The 24,858-nt window shown below is 47.5% G+C and overlaps 1 protein-coding gene across 1 annotated transcript in view; it reads right to left on the reverse strand.

The window, feature by feature from the left end:
- Positions 1-24,858, reverse strand: part of F8 (coagulation factor VIII) — a 232,157-nt gene that overhangs the window by 41,067 nt on the left and 166,232 nt on the right. Inside the window, exons 22-24 of the mRNA XM_073573105.1 lie at positions 23,926-24,081; positions 14,499-14,643; positions 13,899-14,047 (exon numbers count right to left, since the gene is read on the reverse strand). Of these exons, the coding sequence (XP_073429206.1) occupies positions 13,899-14,047; positions 14,499-14,643; positions 23,926-24,081 (450 nt within the window). The remainder of the gene's footprint in view (positions 1-13,898; positions 14,048-14,498; positions 14,644-23,925; positions 24,082-24,858) is intronic.

The raw sequence follows: 24,858 nt of genomic DNA on the forward strand, positions 1-24,858 counted from the left end.
TGCGTGGACCAGTAACCATGGACAGGGACGATACCTTTCCCTCACTGCCCACTGGGTCAATGTTGTGGAGCCGGGTACGGATCTGGAGAGTGGCGCTGTACGTGTTCTTCCAACGCCACGGATTGCAGGACTCCAGTCTGTACACATAGACTCCTCCTCCTACTCAAGTTCCTCAGAAACAGCAGAGCAGGAGCCTGTTACGACCGATATGAGCACAGCCGTGGCCAAACGTCAACAGGCTGTACTCAAATTAATTTCTTTGGGGAATCGAAGCCACACAGCGCAGGAGCTCTGGAATGCTATCAAGCTGGAGAGCGATGTGTGGTTTGGGCCAGCGAATCTCCAGCCGGGCTTGGTAGTGTGTGACAATGGCCGAAATCTGGTGGCAGCTCTTGGCCTAGGCAACCTCACACACATCCCATGTCTGGCACATGTTCTTAACTTGGTCGTGCAGAGCTTTCTGAGGGACTATCCGGATCTTGCTGCACTGTTGCACAAGGTCCGCATAGAGTGCGCTCACTTGCGACGTTCCAGCACGGCAAGATCGCGCCTCGCTGCTCTGCAGCGACGATTTGGCCTTCCGGAACATCGCATCATATGTGACCTACCCACCCGGTGGAATTCAACGTTACATATGTTGGAGCGGTTGTGTGAGCAGCAGGCAGCAGTCATGGAGTACCAGCTGCATCAGGCGCAAACAAGTCGCACTGTGCGCCGTTCACACTTCAGCACCATTGAGTGGGCCTCTATGAAGGACATCTGCCTCGTTTTGCGTGCCTTCGATGAATCCACGCGGATGGCGAGTGCAGACGATGCACTAGTCAGCATGACTGTCCCCCTTATCTGCCTGCTTCAACAAACACTGCAAGCACTAAGGGATGAGGTTTCAGAAGAGGTGGAGGATGAGGAGTCCCAAATGCCATCTGCTTCTGGACAGTCTGCGCTACGTGTTTCCTCACAAAGGCCTAGGCAGGGGACACTTTGTGAGGAGGATGAGGAGGAGTCGATGGAGGAGGAAGACATCTCTCCAGAGGAGGGAGGTACACAAACCTCTACTCAGTATGTACAGCGAGGGTGGGGTGATGCAGAGCAGGTCGAGGTCACGCCTCAAACAGGGGACAGCGGTTCTTTGGCAGTTGGGAGTCTGCAGCACATGGTTGATTTCATGCTGCAGTGCCTGAGAAACGACCGCCGCATCGCCCACATTCTCGTCTCGGCTGATTATTGGGTGTACACCCTCCTAGATCCTCGCTACCGGGACAGCGTACAAAGGCTCATACCAACGTTGAACCGGGAGCGTAAAATGCGGGAGTACGAAGAGTCACTGGTGCAGTCCATAATGTTTTCCATTCCACCCGACAGCATTGTTGCTAGTGCTTTACAAAGCAGCTCTGTGCGTCGAGGCAGTGGAGGAAACTCTGCACAAAGAGGGAGCAGAGGCAGTGCCGCAGCACAAGGCAAGACCACTATGGCCCAAATGTGGCAAAGTTTTGTGTGTCAACCACAATTGTCTACACCATCAGCGACGCCTCGAGTCAGCAGGAGGCAACGCTTCCGTCAGATGGTGTCAGACTACATGTCTTGCCCTGTCGCTGTACTCCCAGATGGCTCTTCCCCCTTCAAGTTTTGGGTCTCTAAGCTGGATACATGGCCAGAGCTTAGCCAGTATGCATTGGAGGTGCTGGCTTGCCCTGCTGCCAGTGTATTATCGGAACGTGTCTTTAGTGCCGCAGGTGGTGTACTAACAGACCGTCGCACGCGACTATCTTCCGATAATGTTGACCGGCTGACTTTTCTGAAAATGAACAAGGCCTGGATCTCCAAAGACTTTGCCATTCCTCTTACAGACTAAATTAGTGGTTGGCAACTGTATCCAGGTCTGCTGGTGTGTTCATTTTTCTACCACCTGAACTATAATCCCTGTGCTTCAACACAGCCAGTTGTCGCTCAGATGTGTCGTCTGCACAGAGAAACACACTAGCTCCTGTGTTACTGGGGTTCAGTAATGCCAGCTGATCCCCTGCTGTGTGGACGGCAGAGTCACCAGCTCCATCAACATTCAAACCACTACTGATTTTTAAACGTGCCCAACTTAGGTCTCTGGCTCCACTGTCTCTACTATTTCCCCTGACCTCCAACCCCGCCATCTACATCTCTGAAGTGGCGTCAGCACAATCTACACTTGTTCCTGTGTTCCTGTGGCTCAGTCCCATCAGTTTATCCCCTGATGTGTGTCCGGCAAGGTCTCCTGCTCTGTCCACATTCCCATAACCAGTAGTGGGAATGAGGACAGAGCTGGCGAACTTGCCGGACAAACATCAGGGGATCAACTGATGGGACTGAGCACCAGTAACACAGGAACAAGTGTAGATTGTGCTGACGCCACTTCAGAGATGTAGCTGGCGGGGTTGGAGGCCAGGGTAAATAGTAGAGACAGTGGAGCCAGAGGCCTAAGTGGAGCATGGTTAGAATCAGTAGTAGTCCACAACCTCCATAAAAACCGATGCCCATTGGCCTCTGCATGCGGCATGCGTAATCCTGGGCTCCAACAGCGTCAGTTGGTGTTCAGAAGTGTCGTCTCCACAGAGCCAAACACATTCGTTCAAGTGTTAGTGGGGTTCAGCACTGCCAGCTGTTCCCCTGCTGTGGAGATGGCAAGTCTCCTGCTGCATTCACCTGCCAAAATCCAGTAGGCCCCAGCCTGCTCCTCGCCTAATCCTGGGCTCCAACAGCGTCAGTTGGTGTTCAGAAGTGTCGTCTCCACAGAGCCAAACACATTCGTTCAAGTGTTAGTGGGGTTCAGCACTGCCAGCTGTTCCCCTGCTGTGGAGATGGCAAGTCTCCTGCTGCATTCACCTGCCAAAATCCAGTAGGCCCCAGCCTGCTCCTCGCCTAATCCTGGGCTCCAACAGCGTCAGTTGGTGTTCAGAAGTGTCGTCTCCACAGAGCCAAACACATTCGTTCAAGTGTTAGTGGGGTTCAGCACTGCCAGCTGTTCCCCTGCTGTGGAGATGGCAAGTCTCCTGCTGCATTCACCTGCCAAAATCCAGTAGGCCCCAGCCTGCTCCTCGCCTAATCCTGGGCTCCAACAGCGTCAGTTGGTGTTCAGAAGTGTCGTCTCCACAGAGCCAAACACATTCGTTCAAGTGTTAGTGGGGTTCAGCACTGCCAGCTGTTCCCCTGCTGTGGAGATGGCAAGTCTCCTGCTGCATTCACCTGCCAAAATCCAGTAGGCCCCAGCCTGCTCCTCGCCTAATCCTGGGCTCCAACAACGTCAGTTGGTGTTCAGAAGTGTCGTCTCCACAGAGCCAAACACATTCGTTCAAGTGTTAGTGGGGTTCAGCACTGCCAGCTGTTCCCCTGCTGTGGAGATGGCAAGTCTCCTGCTGCATTCACCTGCCAAAATCCAGTAGGCCCCAGCCTGCTCCTCGCCTAATCCTGGGCTCCAACAACGTCAGTTGGTGTTCAGAAGTGTCGTCTCCACAGAGCCAAACACATTCGTTCAAGTGTTAGTGGGGTTCAGCACTGCCAGCTGTTCCCCTGCTGTGGAGATGGCAAGTCTCCTGCTGCATTCACCTGCCAAAATCCAGTAGGCCCCAGCCTGCTCCTCGCCTAATCCTGGGCTCCAACAACGTCAGTTGGTGTTCAGAAGTGTCGTCTCCACAGAGCCAAACACATTCGTTCAAGTGTTAGTGGGGTTCAGCACTGCCAGCTGTTCCCCTGCTGTGGAGATGGCAGTCTCTCCTGCTGTCTCCGCATTACAAAGACAGTAGGCCTCTGCCTACACCCTCCTATTTCCTGGGCTTCAACACAGCCAGTTGTAGTTCGGAAGTGCCGTCCACACGGAAAGAGATACTTGCTCCCGTGTCTCAGTGGGGTTCAGTAACGTCAGCTGATCCCCTGCTGTGTGGATGGCAGTCTCTCCTGCTGTAAACTCATTCAAAATACAGTAGGCCTCTGCCTACAACCTCCTATTTCCTGGGCTTCAACACAGCCAGTTGTAGTTCGGAAGTGCCGTCCACACGGAAAGAGACACTTGCTCCCGTGTCTCAGTGGGGTTCAGTAACGTCAGCTGATCCCCTGCTGTGTGGATGGCAGTCTCTCCTGCTGTCACCTCATTCAAAATACAGTAGGCCTCTGCCTACACCCTCCTATTTCCTGGGCTTCAACACAGCCAGTTGTAGTTCGGAAGTGCCGTCCACACGGAAAGAGACACTTGCTCCCGTGTCTCAGTGGGGTTCAGTAACGTCAGCTGATCCCCTGCTGTGTGGATGGCAGTCTCTCCTGCTGTAAACTCATTCAAAATACAGTAGGCCTCTGCCTACACCCTCCTATTTCCTGGGCTTCAACACAGCCAGTTGTAGTTCGGAAGTGCCGTCCACACGGAAAGAGATACTTGCTCCCGTGTCTCAGTGGGGTTCAGTAACGTCAGCTGATCCCCTGCTGTGTGGATGGCAGTCTCTCCTGCTGTAAACTCATTCAAAATACAGTAGGCCTCTGCCTACACCCTCCTATTTCCTGGGCTTCAACACAGCCAGTTGTAGTTCGGAAGTGCCGTCCACACGGAAAGAGATACTTGCTCCCGTGTCTCAGTGGGGTTCAGTAACGTCAGCTGATCCCCTGCTGTGTGGATGGCAGTCTCTCCTGCTGTCACCTCATTCAAAATTCAGTAGGCCTCTGCCTACACCCTCCTATTTCCTGGGCTTCAACACAGCCAGTTGTAGTTCGGAAGTGCCGTCCACACGGAAAGAGATACTTGCTCCCGTGTCTCAGTGGGGTTCAGTAACGTCAGCTGATCCCCTGCTGTGTGGATGGCAGTCTCTCCTGCTGTAAACTCATTCAAAATACAGTAGGCCTCTGCCTACACCCTCCTATTTCCTGGGCTTCAACACAGCCAGTTGTAGTTCGGAAGTGCCGTCCACACGGAAAGAGACACTTGCTCCCGTGTCTCAGTGGGGTTCAGTAACGTCAGCTGATCCCCTGCTGTGTGGATGGCAGTCTCTCCTGCTGTCACCTCATTCAAAATACAGTAGGCCTCTGCCTACACCCTCCTATTTCCTGGGCTTCAACACAGCCAGTTGTAGTTCGGAAGTGCCGTCCACACGGAAAGAGACACTTGCTCCCGTGTCTCAGTGGGGTTCAGTAACGTCAGCTGATCCCCTGCTGTGTGGATGGCAGTCTCTCCTGCTGTAAACTCATTCAAAATACAGTAGGCCTCTGCCTACACCCTCCTATTTCCTGGGCTTCAACACAGCCAGTTGTAGTTCGGAAGTGCCGTCCACACGGAAAGAGATACTTGCTCCCGTGTCTCAGTGGGGTTCAGTAACGTCAGCTGATCCCCTGCTGTGTGGATGGCAGTCTCTCCTGCTGTCACCTCATTCAAAATTCAGTAGGCCTCTGCCTACAACCTCCTATTTCCTGGGCTTCAACACAGCCAGTTGTAGTTCGGAAGTGCCGTCCACACGGAAAGAGATACTTGCTCCCGTGTCTCAGTGGGGTTCAGTAACGTCAGCTGATCCCCTGCTGTGTGGATGGCAGTCTCTCCTGCTGTCACCTCATTCAAAATTCAGTAGGCCTCTGCCTACACCCTCCTATTTCCTGGGCTTCAACACAGCCAGTTGTAGTTCGGAAGTGCCGTCCACACGGAAAGAGACACTTGCTCCCGTGTCTCAGTGGGGTTCAGTAACGTCAGCTGATCCCCTGCTGTGTGGATGGCAGTCTCTCCTGCTGTAAACTCATTCAAAATTCAGTAGGCCTCTGCCTACACCCTCCTATTTCCTGGGCTTCAACACAGCCAGTTGTAGTTCGGAAGTGCCGTCCACACGGAAAGAGATACTTGCTCCCGTGTCTCAGTGGGGTTCAGTAACGTCAGCTGATCCCCTGCTGTGTGGATGGCAGTCTCTCCTGCTGTCACCTCATTCAAAATACAGTAGGCCTCTGCCTACACCCTCCTATTTCCTGGGCTTCAACACAGCCAGTTGTAGTTCGGAAGTGCCGTCCACACGGAAAGAGACACTTGCTCCCGTGTCTCAGTGGGGTTCAGTAACGTCAGCTGATCCCCTGCTGTGTGGATGGCAGTCTCTCCTGCTGTAAACTCATTCAAAATACAGTAGGCCTCTGCCTACACCCTCCTATTTCCTGGGCTTCAACACAGCCAGTTGTAGTTCGGAAGTGCCGTCCACACGGAAAGAGATACTTGCTCCCGTGTCTCAGTGGGGTTCAGTAACGTCAGCTGATCCCCTGCTGTGTGGATGGCAGTCTCTCCTGCTGTAAACTCATTCAAAATACAGTAGGCCTCTGCCTACACCCTCCTATTTCCTGGGCTTCAACACAGCCAGTTGTAGTTCGGAAGTGCCGTCCACACGGAAAGAGACACTTGCTCCCGTGTCTCAGTGGGGTTCAGTAACGTCAGCTGATCCCCTGCTGTGTGGATGGCAGTCTCTCCTGCTGTAAACTCATTCAAAATACAGTAGGCCTCTGCCTACACCCTCCTATTTCCTGGGCTTCAACACAGCCAGTTGTAGTTCGGAAGTGCCGTCCACACGGAAAGAGACACTTGCTCCCGTGTCTCAGTGGGGTTCAGTAATGTCAGCTGATCCCCTGCTGTGTGGATGGCAAAGTCTCCTGCTGCCTACACAGTCGTACCACTACTGATTTTTAACCGTGCTCCAATTAGGCCTGTGGCTACACTGTCTCTCGTATTTCCCCTGTCCTCCAACCCCGCCAGTTACAGCTCCGAAGTGGCGTCTGCACAATCCACACTTGTTCCTGTGTTACAGGTGTTCAGTCCGGTCAGTTAATCCCCTGATGTGTGTCCGGCAATGTCGCCTGCTCTGTCCACATTCCCATTATCGGAATGTGGACAGAGCAGGCGACATTGCCGGACACACATCAGGGGATTAACTGACCGGACTGAACACCTGTAACACAGGAACAAGTGTGGATTGTGCAGACGCCACTTCGGAGCTGTAACTGGCGGGGTTGGAGGACAGGGGAAATACGAAAATCAGTGAAGCCACAGGCCTAAGTGGAGCTTGGTTCAAATTAGTAGTCTACAACCGATCTTAAAATTTCTTCAATGCAGCCTAAGCCTGCTCCGTGCTTGTCCCTGGGCTTCAACACAGCCAGTTGTTGCTCGGAAGTGCCGTCTTCACAGAGTAAAACACTAGCTCCTGTGTTTGTGGGGTTCAGTAACGTCAGCTGTTCCCCTGCTGTTTTGATGGCAATCTGTCCTGCTGCCTCCCAATTGACAGCACATCAGGCCTCAGCCTGCTAAGTGCTTGTCCTGGGCTCCAACATCGCCAGTTGCTGCTCATAACTGACTTTGGCACGGGTACTCCCTCCTGCCCAGCTTGGTTCCAGCCCTGCCTGCTGTTTCCGGGAAGTGTCAATGTCAGTTTGCCACCCCAAGTTGCCATGTCGTGTTGCGGTTGGGTTAGCCGAGGCTAGGGTGCCAGCAGTTTAGGTGCTTCCTATGTGGACTGCGGGTTCTGGTAAGAAAGGTTTGTTCCATAGTGCCAGTAGGACAAGCACCCCCTGTAGGACTGTGTGATTCGGTAACTGCGGCCAGCTTGCGGCATGCCAACTTTGCTTTTCAGGGGTAACTTCTGATACCCCTCCGGGTTCCAGCACCGTCAGCTGGTTCTCATCAGAGCCTTTGGCCTAGGTGCCTCCATCTCGGTATCCGAGTTCCGGCAACGTCTGCTGGTCCTTGGTAGTGCTTTGTAGCACAGGTACCTCCTGCTTAGTAACCGGGTTCCAGCACCGTCAGCTGGTCCTCGGTTGTGCCATTGGCTCTTATTCCTTCTGCTGCCCCTCCGGGTGCCAGCACTGTCAGCTGGTCCTCGCTATTTCCATTTGCTCTTGCAGCTTATGCTACCCCTCCGGGTTCCAGCACCGTCAGCTGGTTCTCGTCAGAGCCTTTGGCCTAGGTGCCTCCATCTCGGTATCCGAGTTCCGGCAACGTCTGCTGGTCCTTGGTAGTGCTTTGTAGCACAGGTACCTCCTGCTTAGTAACCGGGTTCCAGCACCGTCAGCTGGTCCTCGGTTGTGCCATTGGCTCTTATTCCTTCTGCTGCCCCTCCGGGTGCCAGCACTGTCAGCTGGTCCTCGCTATTTCCATTTGCTCTTGCAGCTTATGCTACCCCTCCGGGTTCCAGCACCGTCAGCTGGTTCTCGTCAGAGCCTTTGGCCTAGGTGCCTCCATCTCGGTATCCGAGTTCCGGCAACGTCTGCTGGTCCTTGGTAGTGCTTTGTAGCACAGGTACCTCCTGCTTAGTAACCGGGTTCCAGCACCGTCAGCTGGTCCTCGGTTGTGCCATTGGCTCTTATTCCTTCTGCTGCCCCTCCGGGTGCCAGCACTGTCAGCTGGTCCTCGCTATTTCCATTTGCTCTTGCAGCTTATGCTACCCCTCCGGGTTCCAGCACCGTCAGCTGGTTCTCGTCAGAGCCTTTGGCCTAGGTGCCTCCATCTCGGTATCCGAGTTCCGGCAACGTCTGCTGGTCCTTGGTAGTGCTTTGTAGCACAGGTACCTCCTGCTTAGTAACCGGGTTCCAGCACCGTCAGCTGGTCCTCGGTAGTGCCATTGGCTCTTGTTCCTTCTGCTGCCCCTCCGGGTGCCAGTACCGTCAGCTGGTTCAAGAGGACAAAGAACAGGAAGACAACCACCAAGATGCAGAACAACAAGAGAGAGAAGACAAAGAAGCATAAAAAAAACAAAGCAGAAGAACATTAAGCATAAGACTAATACTCTGAGCAAATGATATTATCTTATTTATAAGCAGAAGAAGACTAAGCAGTGTATGGGGGTGAGTCCGTTCCTCCTCGTGGTGCCCCTGGAAAAGGCCTGCTTCTGCAGGCCAAACTGAACGCGGACAAATCCTGTTGTAAATCTTTTGTGACAGGCAGAACGGAAGGTGTAAACTTCTAACTTTTCTAGATAACAACTACAGGAATGCCTGACACAAACAAGAATATGATGAAGAAGAATAGGAAGAAGATGAAGAAGCTGAATATGTAGAATAATAATTGTTGAATAAGAAGAATATGAAGAATGTAAGAAAAGGAAGAAGAAGAAGAAGAAGAAGAATGTAAAAAAAGGAAGTAGAAGAAGAAGAAGAAGAATGTAAAAAAAAGGAAGTAGAAGAAGAAGAAGAAGAATGTAAAAAAAGGAAGTAGAAGAAGAAGAAGAAGAATGTAAAAAAAGGAAGTAGAAGAAGAAGAAGAATGTAAAAAAAGGAAGTAGAAGAAGAAGAAGAAGAATGTAAAAAAAGGAATAAGAAGAAGAATGTAAAAAAAGGAAGTAGAAGAAGAAGAAGAAGAATGTAAAAAAAGGAAGTAGAAGAAGAAGAAGAAGAATGTAAAAAAAGGAAGTAGAAGAAGAAGAAGAAGAAGAATGTAAAAAAAGGAAGTAGAAGAAGAAGACATACATGTCTGGCAAAATATAAATGAGGCTAACATAGTCAATATCTTTGTAACTCCTAACATCTTTAAAAAAAAAAGTTTAATTCCTGCTATTCCATTTGATTGGGCTAAACCTCTATGGCTTTAATGTCTCCTCCACCTCCCACAATACATTCTACATTATTCTTAGTTGTTTTTCTTCATGTAGAATTAACCTACAAGGAAAGAAAGGGTTTTTTTTAATTCCGATATTTTGGCCCCATTGACTTGCATTGGTTCCCGGTATCGGAATCGGCGATACCGATACTTTTTTTAAAGATCGGCCGATCCATTCCGATCCGATATTTTCAAGTATCGGCTGGTATCGCTCAACTCTATTTGTGACATATTTCCTCCTAAATATTCTGCAATCAACTGTGAGTGGTATTATTATAAAGTGCGAGTCTTGAAGAACTGCAGAAGCTGGACCACGGTGTGACTTACAGGTCACATAAAGATCAAGAATGCCTCTACTGGATTTAACATGAATGGGCTTCCATGGCCAAAAAAGATGCATGCAAGCCTTACATCCCAAACGCGCGGGATGGAGTGGTGTAAAGTTTCCCTTCGCTACACTATGGAGACTTGTTTTTTCATGGAGTGACAGATCTTGTAGAAAGTTTTTCCAGAAGATTGGAAGTCTATCTTCATATTAATTTCTTTGGATTTAGAATGAGATGTCATTAAAGGTCCTGTAGGTGAAATGTGTGGGTGTCCCAATATTTTTCTTTGTATAGTATGTGGAATAATTCTGTTTATATGATTGTTTAGACATGGATAACCTGTAGACTATAAAAACATGAATTGCACCCAGGTAATATTATAACACGGTTGTAACGTGGCCTTTATAGCTGATATTCATCAGACACCGTCACCACAGTCAGCTTCATATTCGACCTTGTCCAAAATTACTGCTAACTCTTGTCCAAAACTCATTCATCTCTGTCAGTCATGTAAAGCATCATGACAACAATGAGGACATTATTCCTTCTGCGAGCGTCCAGTGGGTAATGTGGGAGCTGTGGCATGTTGAAGCCAGAACATCTGAATTTCTCCAGCCTGCACTTTATCTGCAATGTTGCACAGCAGCTGCTTTGTCTTCCTATGATTTCTGCTTTCAATAACTCAAAAAAGGCGTTGTAGTCAAGAGCAAAGTCGCTATCTCTGCTTCTGCAGATTATACTATGTTGTTCTGGAAAAGCCAGAACAATGAGCTCAAACGTTCCATCATACATTATGTGAACATTTATCTTCTCTACTTTCTTTCCTCCCATCCTGGGAAAAAATGCTTTCTCCATTTCAAGTAGCTTTTTTTTTATTCAAGGGTCTTGCTTGAACATTTTAGTAGCTTGTTGACCAAAACCAATGTTTTAACCCCTTGACGTTATATGCAGGTTCATCTGTCATGACGGATAAATAGATGTCACACTGATTGCACGGCACAACTTCTTTGGCCGTGCAATCGGCTGCAGGAGTCTTGACTGATATACACAGCCAGGCTACTAATGGCAGAGCAAAGTCCTGCAGTGTGTATGCGCTGGTGCCAACTTCACTTCCGGGTAATATTCACTGGTACATTGCAGGACTTTTGCCTGGGAGCTCAGGTGTTGGCTTCTGTTAGTGTTTGCTCACTGCTGTTTAGTCTGTGCTTTAAGCTCCTGACGTCTTGCTATCCACTACTAGCTACAGCTAGATTAGCTCTGGGGATCTCCTGTGTTTCCTCTGAATATTCTTGATTCTGTCCTCTGATTGTTTACTGACCATTCTTCTGCCTGACAATTTTGATTTTATTCTTCCTTTTACCTCTTGGATTGGACCTGGCTATCGAACCATTCATACTGCCAGCCTGCACCACTGGCCAGCGGCTACTCTCAGGACTCAGCACAGGGTTTCTGTGAAAGTTCACATTCCAATGCAGGGTATAAAGGGTGAAGGTCGTAGCTTCCTTGTGACATGATAGTTGGAATATGTGACAGATAGAAGATGCACTGTTGATTTAGAATCGGTCAGCAAATATAGGGGTTGAAATGGTTATAGCAGACATGGAGAGGTTAGCTCAGCCCCAGGGGATCTTGGGAAAGTTATTGGGACCGCAAAGAGCATCTTTATTACCTCAAGATAGAAGGGAGAGAGTTACAGCACCGGACTCATCCCCTTACCCCCGCCTCACTGCATGAGGAAGGTACAGTTCTGCTTAGGTTAAGACACTGTGTGTGAAGAGAAGTTATCTGTGAAGAGATTTTCATATATGTTGATGAAGCATTGCATGAAGAGAAGTGATTCTGTGTGATGAAATCAATTTTGAATAAAACCCCTCAACCCTAGCTCAAAACTGTGTCATAACTGCCTGCCTGTAAACCGTTACCTCCCCTCTGCTGTGAAGAATTATAAGTAATGGTGCTCTGAGTAAGCTTTTCCCAGGATTCCGACAAGAACTCATGTTTCCTTTCCATTGCACCATATCCTGAGTGGCGTGCATGCAACAAATAGCCAATGCAAAGCCTTTCCATAGTTTCCCTTTTTAGAGTTGTGAGGCGACCGCTGACCTCCGCAATAAGTACATGTTTAACCCCTTAATGATCGCCGATATGCTAAGGGTACATAAATTCTGACAGATTCCATTCATTCATTACAGGTATATTTTGATCACTGTGATAAACCCTATCACAATGATCAAAATAAAAAAATAGTAAATAACCCCTCCCCCGCTTTTCACCCCCTTAGTTAGGTAAATATAATGAAATAAAGAAAATACATTTATTTTCATTTTTCCATTAGGGTTAGGGTTTGAATTAGGGTTAGAATTAAGGTTAGGGTTAGAATTAGGATTAGGGTTGGAATTAGGGATAGGGTTGGAATTAGGGTTAGGGTTAGAATTAGGGTTAGGATTAGCGTTAGACATTAGCATTAGGGTTAGGGTTGGGTTAGGGTTGGGATTAGGGTTAGGAGTGTGTTGGGGTTAGGGTTGGAGCTAGAATTGAGGGGTTTCCACTATTTACCAACTTTGGGAGTCTAATTTCTCCTGTTACCATTGGGAAAATAAAAAGAAATTGGGGGCTAAAAAAATCACTTTTGTGGAAAAAAAAAGATTTTTTATTTTCACGTTTCACGGCTCTGCATTATAAACTTCTGTGAAGCACTTGGGGGTTCAAAGTGCTCACCACACATCTAGATAAGCTCCTTGTGGGGGTCTAGTTTCCAAAATGGGGTCAGTTGTGAGGGGTTTCTACTGTTTAGGCACATCAGGGGCTCTGCAAACGCAGCATGACGCCCGCAGAACATTCTATCAAAGGCTGCATTCCGAAATGGCGCTCCTTCCCTTCTGAGTTCTCCCATGTGCCCAAACAGTGGTTTCCCCCCACATATGGGATATCAGCATACTCAGGACAAATTGCACAACAACTTTTGTGGTCCAATTTCTCCTGTTACCCTTGGGAAAATAAAAAATAGCGGGCTAAAAAATCATTTTTGAGGGGAAAAAATGATTTTTTATTTTCACGGCTCTGCGTTATAAACTTCTGTGAAGCACTTGGGGGTTCAAAGTGCCCACCAAACATCTAGATAAGTTCCTTAAGGGGTCTAGTTTCCAAAATGGGGTCATTTGTGGGGGGTTTCTATTGTTTAGGCATATCAGGAGCGCTGCAAATGCAACATGGTGTCCTATCTCAATTCCAGCCAAATCTACGTTGAAAAAGTCAAACGGCGCTCCTTCCCTTGCGAGCTCTGCCATGCGCCGAAAAAGTGGCTTACCCCCACATATGGGGTATCGGCGTATTCAGGAGAAATTGCACAACAAATTTTGTGGTTCATTTTCTCTTTTAACACTTGTGAAAATAATAAAAATTGGTTCTGAAGTAAAATGTTTGCAAAAAAAGCTAAATGTTAATTTTTTCCTTCCACATAGCTTCAGCTCCTATGAAGCACGTAATGGGTTAATAAAATTCTTGAATGTGGTTTTGAGCACCTTGAGGGGTCCAGTTTTTAGAATGGTGTCACTTTTGGGTATTTTCTGTGATGTACACCCCTCAAAATGACTTTAAATATGATGTGGTCTCTAAAAAAAATGGTTTTGTAAATTTTGTTGTGAAAATGAGAAATCGCTGGTCAAATTTTAACCCTTATAACTTTGTAACAAAAAAAATTTTGTTTCCAAAATTGTGCTGATGTAAACATGTGGGAAATGTTATTTATTAAATTTGTGTGACATATCCCTCTGATTTAAGGGCATAAAAATTTAGTTGGAAAATTGGAAGAATTTTAACCACTAACATAAAGTAAAATATGTCACGAAAAAAACAATCCCAGAATCAGAAGTATCCGATAAAGCGTTCCAGAGTTATAACCTTATAACGTGACAGTGGTCAGAATTGTAAAAATTGGCCCGGTCATTAAGCTGCTAAATGGCTCTGTCACTAAAGGGTTAACATAGATTTGTTTCCAAAACGGTAAAACATACCTGTGGTCTCCATGCATTAACGCGACCTTGCTGGTTAAGTCTTGCTAAATTGGGAGCCCATGAAGAAAATATAGAATGAGAGTAAGTGGAAGCAGATATACGATAAGAAGAGATTGCACCTGACTGCATGCCAAGGGGCAATGAGCAACCTGAAAAATAAAGAGTCAAAAATTGAAAAATATTCAATTGAACAAAGATGGTAAATGTTAGTTGCACCAGCATCCAGTGTTAACTGACGTCCACAGCACAGGTCAATTTTTGCATCGATCCCATTCATCCATATGCGGCTTGTAGAAACCTTTGCTCTTGCTGCCAATTCTACACATTTCTGATAAATGGAACAGATTCTCAATTTCAGAAATGACTGCAACCCAATATGCCTTGTGTACACCATTAGCTGGCTGTAGGAAAGATTTGAAAATTTGTGTATCCGGTGGAAAATAATATTCTTAAATTTTGTACATTCCAAATTTTAAATGTCAGATTTTTTAAATACAAAATATGGCCCGGATTTTCCATTCTACCGTATATGTGTACAACATATACATGTGTGAATAAATAATTTACAAATGTTGTTAAAAAAAACAGAAAGAATCTTACTATTAAGGTCACAACCAAAAAGTTCCATTCGCAGTCCAGCTCTTGCTCCTGTATGTGTTGGGTGGATTTGTAAGAAACGAGCAATAATTGGAGGATCAAAGTGGTTCTCTCGGATACTTGATGCATCTACGTTTCCAAAAAATACCTAAAAATATCACAGTAACATATTGCTCACAAGTTAACACAGATAAAATTCAAAATTGCAATAAAACAGCTTTACATGTTTATTTTGTGAGCAGCTAAATGATAGATTTTGGATGACAATTTGCGCCAATTAAGGGCAGCACATTTTAGTAATATGTCCACTGGGGTAATACACAAATTATATAAAGATGGACATACATCGCATTCCACTCAATTATGCAAATTGGGTTTAAGTATTATAAAGATTTAATTATTTGTTTTTCACATAAACTCATGGACGATTTGTGTCTTGGGGTCTTTGGACCACTGGAATCAATCTCAAACACCTGGGATAATTAGTTGCCAGGTGCCCAATTACAGGAAAGCTACTTAAGAAGGACATTACACATAGTAATCAGGCCACAGGTTTCAAACAATATGGGAAAGAAAAAGGAACTATCTACTGACGAAAAGTGTCACATAGTGCTAAGCCTTGGACAAGGTAAGAAAACTTTAGATATTTCACAAAACCCTAAGCATCGTACTGTGAAGAGATTTGTGGCTCACACAGAGCACAGATGAGTTCGTGCAGATAAAGGCATAATGAGTAAGGTTTCTGACAGACAAATTCATCTGAGTTAGCGAGCAGCTGCTAAAATCCCATTACAAAGCAGCAAACAGGTATTTGAAGCTGCTGGTGCCTTTGGCATCCCTCAAACCTCAAGGTGTAGGATCTTCCAGAGGTTGCAGTTGTGCAGAAACCTACTATTCGGCCACTTCTAAACAGCGCTCACAAGCAAAAACGGTTTGAAGACTATTTTAAAACAGTCTTGTTTACTGATGAACCCCACGTAACCCTGGATGGTTGAGATGGATGGAGTAATGAATGATTGGTGGACAGTCACCATGTCCCAACAAGGCTGTGATGTCAGCAAGGAGATGGCAGAGAGAGTAAGTCTTCTACTAAATCTCAGGTTTTTTTATTGTGCTTGGTCAACACCCCGATATTCCGTTCCCAGTAGCTACCATCTCCGATGTCCCTCACCAAAGGCTTCTCTAGAATTTGGGAAGACACCAAAGCCACATTGGTGAAGTCTTCTGAACGGATGAAGAGACACATGGAGAAGAGGTGTCTGGACCCACCTCAGTTTAGTTTCATCCTGGCTTTCTTTGAAGTTGTCATGATCCCAGTGCAGGTTTTTGAGCTGCACACCGGGGGTTAATGTCTGGAGCTCTGTGCAGGTTTTGACCTGCACACTTGGGGTTAATGATTGTGGCCTCTTTCTGGTTCTGGGAGAGCTTCATAAACCTCTGGGTAGCTTCAATCCCTGCCAGTTATACTTTTGCCTTTGGCCTAGTGTGCTGACCCCCGTGTGCCTGTATATTGCTATAGCTTGTTTATATGGTTCTGACCCGATTCTGTTTCCCGTTGTGAGTTTGCCTGTTGATTTTGTACTGCGTTATTATCTGTGTATGACTCATTGCCTGTGATCTGACTACTCTCTGCTCTCCCCTCTTGTACCTTGCAGCTATCTCTGTGTATGACTCATTGGCTACGTCCTGACTATTCTCCCTGTCTATGCCCCTTGGTAACTTTGTCTCACAGTTACTCTGCTAGGAATTGTCTTGCAGCTCCTAGCAATGTGGAGTTTAAGCCACGCCTCTAGCAGTCACGTGCTTCGGGTCCTGCGGCTCTGAAGTACGCATCTATTCGGTTGCTGCCCGCTCCGCAGGTATCTTTGAGCACGCTTTCGCTTTACTCAGGGGACGCGCACTGGCTCAGTGAGCAAGTTCAGTGCGGTGTCTCCGACATTATAACTGGCCAACAATTTTTTTTTTCTCTCCTCACTTCTGCAGCATGGACCCAATGTGTGCTTTATCTGAGCAGGTGAAAAGCTTGACTCAGGCACTGCAGAAGCTTAGTTTGGAACACCAAGCTCTGGCCCAGTCCCAACGGCGGGTTGAGGACTCAGTTCAGGGGGTACTTTCCGCTGGCTTCCAGCAGGTGGGGAATAGAGATGTCATTTTAGTCCCACCTGAATCCCCGGTTAAATTACCAGATATGTTTTCTGGTAACAAGAATGATTTCAGGGCATTTAAGGAGGGCTGTAAGCTTTTTTTTTCTTTGAGAACCCGCTCCTCTGGGGATGAGAAACAGAGGGTGGGGGTGGTGATGTCCCTGCTTAGGGGGTCCCCACAAGCCTGGGCATTCTCGCTTTCCTCTTCTGCCCCTGAGAGAATGTCTGTGGATGCATTTTTTGAAGCCTTAGGGCTTATTTATGATGAGCCTGATAGAGTGCGGTTGGCTGAGGACAAAGTGATGAGTGTCTGTCAGGGGGAGCACTCGGCTGAATGGTTCTGTACTGAATTCAGACGTTGGGCAGCGGAGATTTCCTGGAGTGACGCCGCCCTGCGGGGGCTGTTCCACAGAGGCCTGTGTGAACGTCTGAAGGATGCTTTGGCACTTCATCCTCCGCCTGACTCCCTGGAGGATGCCATGGTCCAAGCGGTTCGCATGGATCGCAGGCTGCGGGCTAGAGGCATTATGCAACGGGAAACGCCCTTATTCTTCAGTGGAGATGAGACCCAGACTCTTCCTATGGCTATGGAGGTGAACGCTGTCACCTGTGAGGGAAAGGAAAGAATACGCCGCCGGGAAAAGCAGTTGTGCTTCTATTGTGGGAAATCTGGACATTGGAAGAAGGACTGCCCCTCCTGTCCGTCATCCTCCAAGATGGCGGGAAACGACTAGGTCTGGGTAGTAATCGAGGAGGCTACCCAGACCTTCAGGTACAATTTGCAAAAATGGTGCTGCAGGTGGAACTGGAACTTGGTTATGGTCCTGTTCAGACTACTGCTTTTATTGACTGCGGTTCGGCTGTGAACCTGATTGATACCAAGGTTATGACTCTTTATAAGATAGGGACAGTTAGGCTTCACGATCCTGTTAAACTTGTGGCAATTGACTCATCTCCTCTTACCCAAAACGGTATCTGTTGCAGGTCTGAACTTTTTTCTCTAAAAGTGGGTTCCACTCATGTGGAGAAACTAAGTTGTCTGGTGGTAGATAACTTGCCTGCAGGACTGGTACTGGGGATGCCTTGGCTTCAACGCCATAATCCTACCATTGATTGGGTTACAGGGGAAATCACTCAATGGGGATGCAATAGTAAATGTGGTAACCGGGGACATCTTGTTAACGCTGTTAAATCAGTGTCTGTGTCGTCTGTCGATCTGGAAGGTATTCCGGAGTACCTGAAAGATTTCGAAGACGTTTTTTCTGAAAGTGAGGCTGAGGCGCTGCCACCACATAGACCCTATGATTGTGCCATTGATTTAGTACCCGGAGCCAAGTTACCTAAGGCTCGATTGTTCAAATTGTCTGGGCCTGAGCGCCAAGCCATGAAGGAGTACATAGCTGAGAGTCTCCGCAAAGGGCATATCAGGCCTTCTGTGTCACCTGTGGCAGCAGGGTTCTTCTTTGTGAAGAAAAAAGATGGTGGTTTGCGGCCGTGCCTCGACTTTCGGGAACTGAACAAGATAACGGTTAGGAACTCTTACCCGCTTCCCCTCATCCCAGACTTATGTAACCAGTTAGCTGGGGCACAATGGTTCTCCAAGTTGGATCTGCGGGGGGCCTACAATCTGATAAGGGTTCGGGAAGGGGACGAGTGGAAAACGGCATTCCTCACATCAGAAGGACTCTTCGACTCTTCGAGAACCTGGTAATGCCATTTGGGTTAAATAATGCACCCGCTATTTTCCAAAACTTCATCAATGTTGTGCTTTCTGATCTGATAGGCCGTTTTGTTATTATTTATTTGGATGATATTTTGGTGTATTCCCCGGACAGTCAATCTCACTTGCAACATCTAAAGACAGTTCTCCAGAGACTCAGGGAGAACCAATTGTTCGCCAAATTGGAAAAATGTTCGTTTTTTGTACAGCAGCTGTCTTTTTTGGGGTTGATTGTGTCCTGTGAGGGGTTTCGTATGGATCCTAAGAAGGTGCTGGCGATCGCTGACTGGGTTCAGCCTCGAGATCTCAAGGGGCTCCAGCGCTTCTTAGGATTTGCGAACTATTACCGGAGATTCATTAAAGGTTTCTCACAAGTGGTTAAACCACTCACGGATCTTACCCAGAAGGGAGCTGATGTAAAAAATTGGTCTGTACTCGCTAAGGAATCCTTCTCAGCTATTAAATGTTTTATGTCTGCCCCGGTGTTGGTGCAACCTGACCCGTCCAAACCATTCATTGTGGAGGTGGATGCTTCTGAAGTGGGGGTGGGGGCTGTGCTGTCCCAGGGTCCGGCCACCCTTACCAATCTCAAACCCTGTGCCTTCTTCTCCAAGAAGTTCTCTTCAGCTGAGAAAAACTATGATGTAGGCAATAGGGAACTTCTTGCGGTCAAGCTGGCATTTGAGGAATGGAGGGCACTTTTTGGAAGGGGCGGCTCACCCTATCATGGTTGTCACGGATCACAAAAATTTGGCATACCTTGAATCTGCTAAGAGGCTTACTCCTAGACAGGCCCGTTGGTCACTTTTTTTTTCACGATTTCAGTTCTCAATTACTTTTCGACCGGGATCCAAAAATGTTAAAGCGGATGCCCTGTCCAGAAGTTTTGATCCAGTGTCTCCCCCTGAGCCGCCGTCCTCCATTCTTCCCCCAGGGGTGGTAGTGGCGAGGGTCTCAACTGAGTTGGAACAAGAAATCCTAAGGGCTCAGGCCCTAGCTCCGGCAACCAGGCCAAGCGATAAACTGTTTGTTACTGATTCATTGCGGCCTAGACTTCTGCAGGAGTTTCATGATTCTAGGCTGAGTGCTCATCCAGGTATCACGGCCACTAGAGAGGCAGTAACCAGGGGATTTTGGTGGCCTTCATTAAGGTCCGATGTCAAGGAATTTGTTTCTGCTTGTGGCATGTGTGCCCGTTCCAAAAGCTCGCATAACCGACCGGCTGGGGAACTCATACCTTTACCGGTTCCTGATAGGCCATGGACTCATCTTTCTATGGATTTTATTACCGGTCTTCCACCTTCCAGGGGCAATACCGTGATCTGGGTGGTGGTGGACAGGTTTTCTAAACAGGCCCATTTCATTCCCTTGGCAGCATTACCTTCAGCAGAAACATTGTCAAGGTTGTTTGTGCAGCATGTAGTCCGATTGCATGGGGTACCCCTGAATGTTGTGTCTGACAGAGGTGTGCAGTTTGTGGCCAAATTTTGGAGGGCGTTCTGTATGACATTGGGCATCTCACTCTCCTTCTCGTCAGCATATCACCCAGAGAGCAATGGTCAGACGGAATGCACCAATCAATCCCTGGAACAGATTCTCAGGTGTCTTACCTCCGCCAGACAGGAGGATTGGTGTGATGCGTTACCGTTGGCTGAATTCGCTTTTAACAACCGGGTGAGTCAGTCCACCAACATGTCCCCATTCCTGATTAACTACGGCTTTAATCCGCATTTTGGGGAGTTTTCTCGGGTGGATTCCGGTTGTCCAGGAGCAGAGGGGTCCGTTCAGAGGTTAAAAAACCTCTGGGCTGAAGTCCGGCGTAATATCTCTCGGGCCCAGGGGAGATACAAATATTTTGCGGACAAAAAGAGAGCCTCGGGAGACATGTTTCAGGTGGGAGAGAAGGTTTGGCTCTCCACGCGTAACATCAACTTAAAGGTACCATCAGTTAAGTTGGGACCAAAGTTCATTGGTCCGTACGAGATTATGGAGATAGTCAACCCTGTGGCATATAGGTTGCGTCTCCCCGCCTCCTTAAAAATATCTAATGTGTTCCATAAGTCTCTGTTGAAACCAGCAGGATCTGTCAAAGAGAACTCTGAGACTGTTGTTCCTCCAGTGCTGGTGGAGGGTCAATTGGAGTATGAGGTCGGACATATTGTGGACTCTCGGCGGGTGCGCCGCTCTTTGCAGTACCTGGTCCACTGGAAGGGATATGGACCAGAAGAGCGCTCGTGGGTCCCTGCTCGTTCGGTACATGCAGATCGCCTGGTTCGGGCTTTCCATGCCAAATACCCGGGGAAGCCTGGGGGTCCAGAGGCCCCCCCCGTTGAGAGGGGGGTACTGTCATGATCCCACTGCAGGTTTTTGAGCTGCACACCGGGGGTTAATGTCTGGAGCTCTGTGCAGGTTTTGACCTGCACACTTGGGGTTAATGATTGTGGCCTCTTTCTGGTTCTGGGAGAGCTTCATAAACCTCTGGGTAGCTTCAATCCCTGCCAGTTATACTTTTGCTTTTGGCCTAGTGTGCTGACCCCCGTGTGCCTGTATATTGCTACAGCTTTTTTATATGGTTCTGACCCGATTCTGTTTCCCGTTGTGAGTTTGCCTGTTGATTTTGTACTGCGTTATTATCTGTGTATGACTCATTGCCTGTGATCTGACTACTCTCTGCTCGCCCCTCTTGTACCCTGCAGCTATCTCTGTGTATGACTCATTGGCTACGTCCTGACTATTCTCCCTGTCTATGCCCCTTGGTAACTTTGTCTCGCAGTTACTCTGCTAGGAATTGTCTTGCAGCTCCTAGCTCTGTGGAGTTTAGGCCACACCCCCAGCAGTCACGTGCTTCAGGCCCTGCAGCTCTGAAGTACGCATCTATTCGGTTGCTGCCCGTTCCGCAGGTATCTTTGAGCACGCTTTCGCTTTACTTAGGGCACGCGCACTGGCTCAGTGAGCAAGTTCAGTGCGGTGTCTCTGACAGAAGTTTGTCCGGCTCAAGCTATCTTCACACAAATTGGGTCCTCATTTTATCGGTCCTTTCGAGGTTCTCAAACAGGAAAATGCTGTATCCTATAAGCTCAAACTCCCAGCCTCTTTACGTATCCTCAACTTATTCCACATGTCTCTCCTCAAGCCTGTTGTCTTAAGCTCCTTCTTCAAGGACCAGGGTACCATTCGTGCTCCAGTCGGCTCTGAAGATGTCTTCTAGGTAGAGAATATTCTAGCTACTAAACGTGAAAGAGGAAAAACCTTTTTTCTAATGGATTAGAAGGGGTTCAGTCCTGAGAAGAGGGGAGCCCAAGGAGAATATCCATGACCCTCTCCTCCTGTAGAAATTTCTTGCGGGTTTGAGGAAGAGGTGGCATAAAGGGAGAGTACTGTAGCGTCGGCATCCCTGCTCACTTCCCATCCTCCTCTTCCCCGTCAGGGATGCCGACTCACTGCTTCGGCCCTCAGCGCGCGCTTCCTCTTCCTCCTGCTTCCTCCCAAGGTCTGTGCACACCTAGCAGTATCACCAAGCAATGCGCTTAGGGTGCGCACATGCTCCCCGTCTCTTAAAGAGACATTGTGTACTGTCCTAAAGTATCACCAGCCAATAGCTGGGAGACACTTAATATTTAAGGCAACTCCACCTGTTGGGAGGTGCCTGCACAATGTGTTCACTCTTCTGGTTTTCATACTTGTGAGTTCTCAGGTCCCCAGTGCTAGTATACCAGTCTGTACCTGCCTGTACCTGTTATGTCTGCCTGTTATACCAGTTGTACCCACCTGCACCTGCCATACCTGTCTTTATACCAACTGTGCCTGGTCACACCTGCCGTGCATAGGTATGTGTACCAGGCATAGCTATCTGCACCTGTTGTGCCTGCCTGTATATCAACTGTACCTGTCTGCACCTGCCTGTATACCAGCCATACCTGCCTATATGCCAGCCATACTTGCCAGCACCCGCTGTGCCTGCTTGTACACCAGCTGTACCTGACAGCACCTGCCGTACCAGTCTGTATACCAGCCGTACCCATCTGCATATGCTTTGTCTTCCAGTATACCTGCCGTGCTTGCTTATACCAGCCAAGCCTACCCATTCCTAGCCATTCAAGCTTCCTGCCCCTTCAAGGTTCAGCTGCAGTGTGTCCGAGGTCCGTCCTGGAGTAGCACCTGGCATTCATCTGAAGCCAAGTCTAACCAAACCTTTAGGGGCTAAATCGAAGAGTCAGGTGTTAGCCTAGTAACGACCCTCCAAGCTTTCTTCGGTCCACTGCACAGTGGTTCTACTATCTCGGACATTACAACTTATATACTATTCATTATTCTGGGTGCACTGAGTAATTTAAGTTTTCTTTATCCTTGTCTGTCTTGCTTTGTGACTCCCTTGCACTAGCTGGAGCAATGCTTAGGGCAAGGCAGTGATTAGGAACGTGAGACATGCATGGGGTGAAAGAACCTGTCTAGGGACATCAGGGAGCACAGGTTGACCAGGGCAAGATTCAGGGGTGCCTCTTTAATCTTTCCCTAGTCGCAGTGCTTCCCTTCCCATTCGTCCTCCTGTGCTCCCTCTGGATCCTTAGTGGAGCGTGACAGTTCCTTATTGATATATACATTTGGGGGAATATAACCAAAGAAAATGTGCCAGTCTGCCAAGAATTGTGCCATAAATGTAGAGACGATTGCATGCAATGCCTGCGCCCTAAGCTCTTCACGCATGAGAGCAGGTTCACACTGAGCACATGTGACAAATGTGACAGAGCCTGGAGACGCTGTGGAGAACATTCTTTTGCCTGCAATATGCTCTATCATGACTGGTTTGTCAGTGGGTCAGTAATGGTGTGGGGGGGGGCATTTCTTTGGAGGGCTGCACAATGCTCCATGTGCTAGCCAGAGGTATCCTGACAGCCGTTATGTACTGGGATGAGAACATCAGACCCATTGTGAGACCATGTGTAGGTGCACTGGGCCCTGGGTTCCTTCTGATGCATGACAGATCTAGGCCTCATGTGGCTAAAGTGCCTCAGGAATTCCTGTATGATAAAGGTATTGATGCTTTGGATAGGCCTGTCCTTTCACTAGACTTGAATTCAATCGAGCACATCTGGGACATCATGTGTCGCTCCATCCACCAACTCAACGTTGCACCACATACTGTCTAGGAGATGACTGATGCTTTAGTCCAGGTCTGTGAGGAGATCCCTTGGGAGAACATCCGTTGCCTATTCAGGAGCATACCCAGGCATTATAGAGAGGTCATACAGGCATGTGGAGGCCACACACTACTGAGCATCATTTCCTTGTCTTGAGACATTTCCACTAAAGTTGGATCAGCCTGTAATTTGATTCTGAGTATCATTCCAAATCCAGACTTCCATGGGATATTAATTTTGATTTACAGTGATCATTTTTATGTTTTGTTGCTCTCAACACATTCCACTATGTAATGAATAACGATTTGCAACTGAAATATTTCATTCAGTGACATCTAGGATGTGGTATTTTAGTATTCCCTTTATGTTTTTTGATCAGTGTATATTTTGTGACAGTATAATATTGCTCTCATCTGTTGAGCACATACCATTTGGTTATTGCTAGTGTTTCCTTGATAAGGGCTCCATTCCTTTCCATTCAAGCTGTAGAATACAAGAAATTGGGAAATGTATATAGAAAGGAGTCGTTGGCGGGCACCTTGTGTCTGTATGCTGTGGACCAGCATGGGTGTTAGAAGGTCCACCTGGAAAAGAGTGATATATCATTTAATAGATAAGGAACAAGAAATAAAATTACTTATAATATATATTAAGTGTAGTTATTAAAAACATGTCTCTATGTCTGAAAGGTGGCATGATAGGATTTTATCAAGGAGCAGCCACATATGTCAAATATATCATACTGTAGAAATGTAAGAATTTTATTGCCCGGTTCAGGTGAAATGGCTAACGATAGAAAATCGATTCCTTTCTACCAGTATTTGGAAAAGTGCATTAGCACTAGAGATGATCAAACCTTTCGAAATTCGAATTTGACAAATTTTTCTCAAAAACGTAACTCGTGGCAAATAAATTAGTTGCAAATTGCAGGTTGTCATAAAATGATGTGGCTAAGGCCAGGGTCACACTTGCGAGAAACTTGCACGAGTCTCGCGTCTGAATACCCGGAACTGCCGCCGGCACTCGTACTGGGACACTCAGCTGCATAGAAATACATGCAGCCCCATACTCCATTCCCAAGTGCCGGCGGTATTGAGACACGAGACTCGTGCGAGTTTCTTGCAAGTGTGACCCAGGCCTAACAGTAAGGTTTCCTAGAAGTATATGCTACTTATTTTAATGTTTTTAACGAGTGTCGGTACTTTGGAAGAGAGAGAAGCTGCCAATACATGTACAGCTGGTCAGACAACTGTGGAGAAGATAAGATGGAGAATTATGTGGAGCAAATGTGATTAAAATTATAGTTTGGTGAGGAAATGCACAGGGTGGGTGCATTGTGAAGCACTAGCACCAAGAGAGCA

This window comes from Dendrobates tinctorius, unplaced genomic scaffold, assembly GCF_039654945.1.
Source record: "Dendrobates tinctorius isolate UK_male_01 unplaced genomic scaffold, ASM3965494v1 ptg000034l, whole genome shotgun sequence".
Taxonomy (NCBI): Eukaryota; Metazoa; Chordata; class Amphibia; order Anura; family Dendrobatidae; genus Dendrobates; species Dendrobates tinctorius.